The sequence below is a fragment of the Octopus bimaculoides genome, chromosome 4 (assembly GCF_001194135.2).
Source record: "Octopus bimaculoides isolate UCB-OBI-ISO-001 chromosome 4, ASM119413v2, whole genome shotgun sequence".
NCBI lineage: Eukaryota > Metazoa > Mollusca > Cephalopoda > Octopoda > Octopodidae > Octopus > Octopus bimaculoides.
The window spans coordinates 102,104,850-102,107,085 of NC_068984.1; the positions used below are offsets into that span (position 1 = coordinate 102,104,850).

Genomic DNA, 2,236 nt, shown 5'->3' on the forward strand with positions numbered 1-2,236 from the left:
TATTTCTGTTTGTCCCCACCTACACTCAACCACTGGTGTTGGTTTGTTTATATCCCTGTAACTTAGCAGTTCAACAAAAGTTACCAACAGAAAAAAGTATCAGGCTTAAGAAAAATATGACATTGGAATCAATTTGTGCAACTAAACCTTTCAAGGTGGTTCCCCAGCATGGCCGCAGTCCATTGAATGAAACAAATAAAAGATAAAAGAATAGCTTGATGTCTCTGTTTTCATTTGTGAAGGTTTTCTTTCCAAAAGGATTTGAAGCAACTGAAATACATGTTATAGTTTTTCTTTACAAAAACCATTATCCAACTTTTGATATATCAAAAATTTTCTCTTAGTATTGGGTCATCCCCTAAATAATGTGGTTTTTTCAATTGCATGAACTAAAAGTTGGAGGGGGATGGGATAAACTACCTGCATCAACTTGCTATAAAAGCAGGTAGTAATTTTACCTTTTCCTTATTCTTAGTGCAATTTTGAAGAGTGCAGTTTGATTTTAACAGTTATTTTTTCAAAGTTATAATGGACGTGACAAAGGAGCATATTCAGCATATTTTGCTTCATGAATTCAATAAAGGCAACAATGGAATGGAAAGTGCAAGGAATATTAATGCAGTATATGGGAATCAGACAATAAGTGTAAGCCAGTGTCATTTGTGGTTCCAGAAATTCAGAGTTGGAAACTACCGCCTAGAAGATGAGCTTCGTCCTGGAAGATCTGTAGAGCTTAACGAGGACGTCCTGTAAACTATGTGGAACAGACACCCATCGTAACTGTTGAAGAGCTAGCAGAGAAGCTTGGATTTGGTTGTTCAACTATTTATTGACACCTGTACTAGAAGATAAAGGAACATCTTTGGTTTCAAGACAAAAGGTGTTCTTTCATCAGGATAATGCTTGGCCACATACAGCAAGGATGACTTTCCAAAGGCTGGAGCAGTTTGAATGGGAAATGATGCCCCATCCACCATATTCACTGGACATTGCCCCATCTGATTATTATTTATTCCGCAGTCTTCAAAATCATTTGGATGGAAAAAATATGAATTCTGTAGATGAGGTCAGAATAGTACTGGAGGACAGATGGAAAGCATTGTAGAAAATGAAAAAGAGTATATTTTAGATTAAAAAAGAACTTAGTTTATCTTAATTTTGAAAAATAAAAGAAGTATAAAAAAAACTGCATTATTTATGGGATGACCCAATACTTTTTATTGCATTTGTTTTGTAGCAGGTCAAAATGTTGCACTAGAGGATTGAATAGTAAGAGGGCATTTTACTGATTAGAGAGAGCTGTGGTTAATAATGTTTATAGGGTTCTGCACTGCTAACCGAAGGATCAGTGGTTTGTGTCTTGTCTACAGTGAAGCAGTGTATTCAATGTCAAGACAGTTTTCATATGCCCATAGTTACTGTGAGTTGGGAATCAGCTGCTTTAACTTGTGGAAGTAAGGCAAAATTGTCAAGTGTCTTAATTTGCAGTACTGTGTACTCTTGTTTAAGCATAGTGTGCTGAAAGATGTGTTCATTAACTTGGCTTGTCCTAGTACATTGCAATGGTGATTCAACAGCTCAGTGATAATGCATCAACAGATAATTGCTTTATTGAATTCTATAAACAAGAGCTTCCACCCTAATATTGATCTTTGATCTGGAGGTAGGTTTGACTAAAGAGACATGACCAAGTTGAAACACTTGTGTCTCAAGGTCCCCTTACTTCAATGAATTGTTTTGAACATACATTATCTGAAAAGAGTAGGTGAAGTTGTATTTCATCTGAAGATGAAATACAACAGTGATTAACATATTCATGTTTAAATCTATCAGAATGTATTAAGAATGAATATGTACATCATGGTCCTGTTTATTGTTTTTAAGAAACTGGACTGAATTAAGAAAGGAAAGAGGAAAAAGAAAGGTGCTAATCTTATGTGTGTGGTTCATAAACATAGTTCTTTCTTTATTTTTGACAGATGGCGCTATATCTTTTTAAAGAATTACCCATGTATGACTGGCAGTTGGAGAATGCAGATTTGGCTATTCTTCGCTCCTGGTTAGTGAGTACAGATCTTAGTTCAACAGAACACCTTCTGGGACGAACAATTCTTTCCAATCTGAACTGGGGACTTAATAAAGAGGTATGAAATATTTTTAATTCAATTTTTCTCCTAAAATTTACATTATTATTTTTGTTGTTTTTGTTTTATTTTAAAATTATTGTTTTATTTTA

The 2,236-nt window shown here is 34.6% G+C and overlaps 1 protein-coding gene across 1 annotated transcript in view; it reads left to right on the top strand.

Annotated features, from left to right (window-relative positions):
- LOC106883775 (ectopic P granules protein 5 homolog) overlaps nt 1-2,236 on the top strand; it is a 130,856-nt gene that overhangs the window by 74,782 nt on the left and 53,838 nt on the right. Inside the window, exon 15 of the mRNA XM_014934904.2 lies at nt 1,980-2,144. Within this exon, the coding sequence (XP_014790390.1) occupies nt 1,980-2,144 (165 nt within the window). The remainder of the gene's footprint in view (nt 1-1,979; nt 2,145-2,236) is intronic.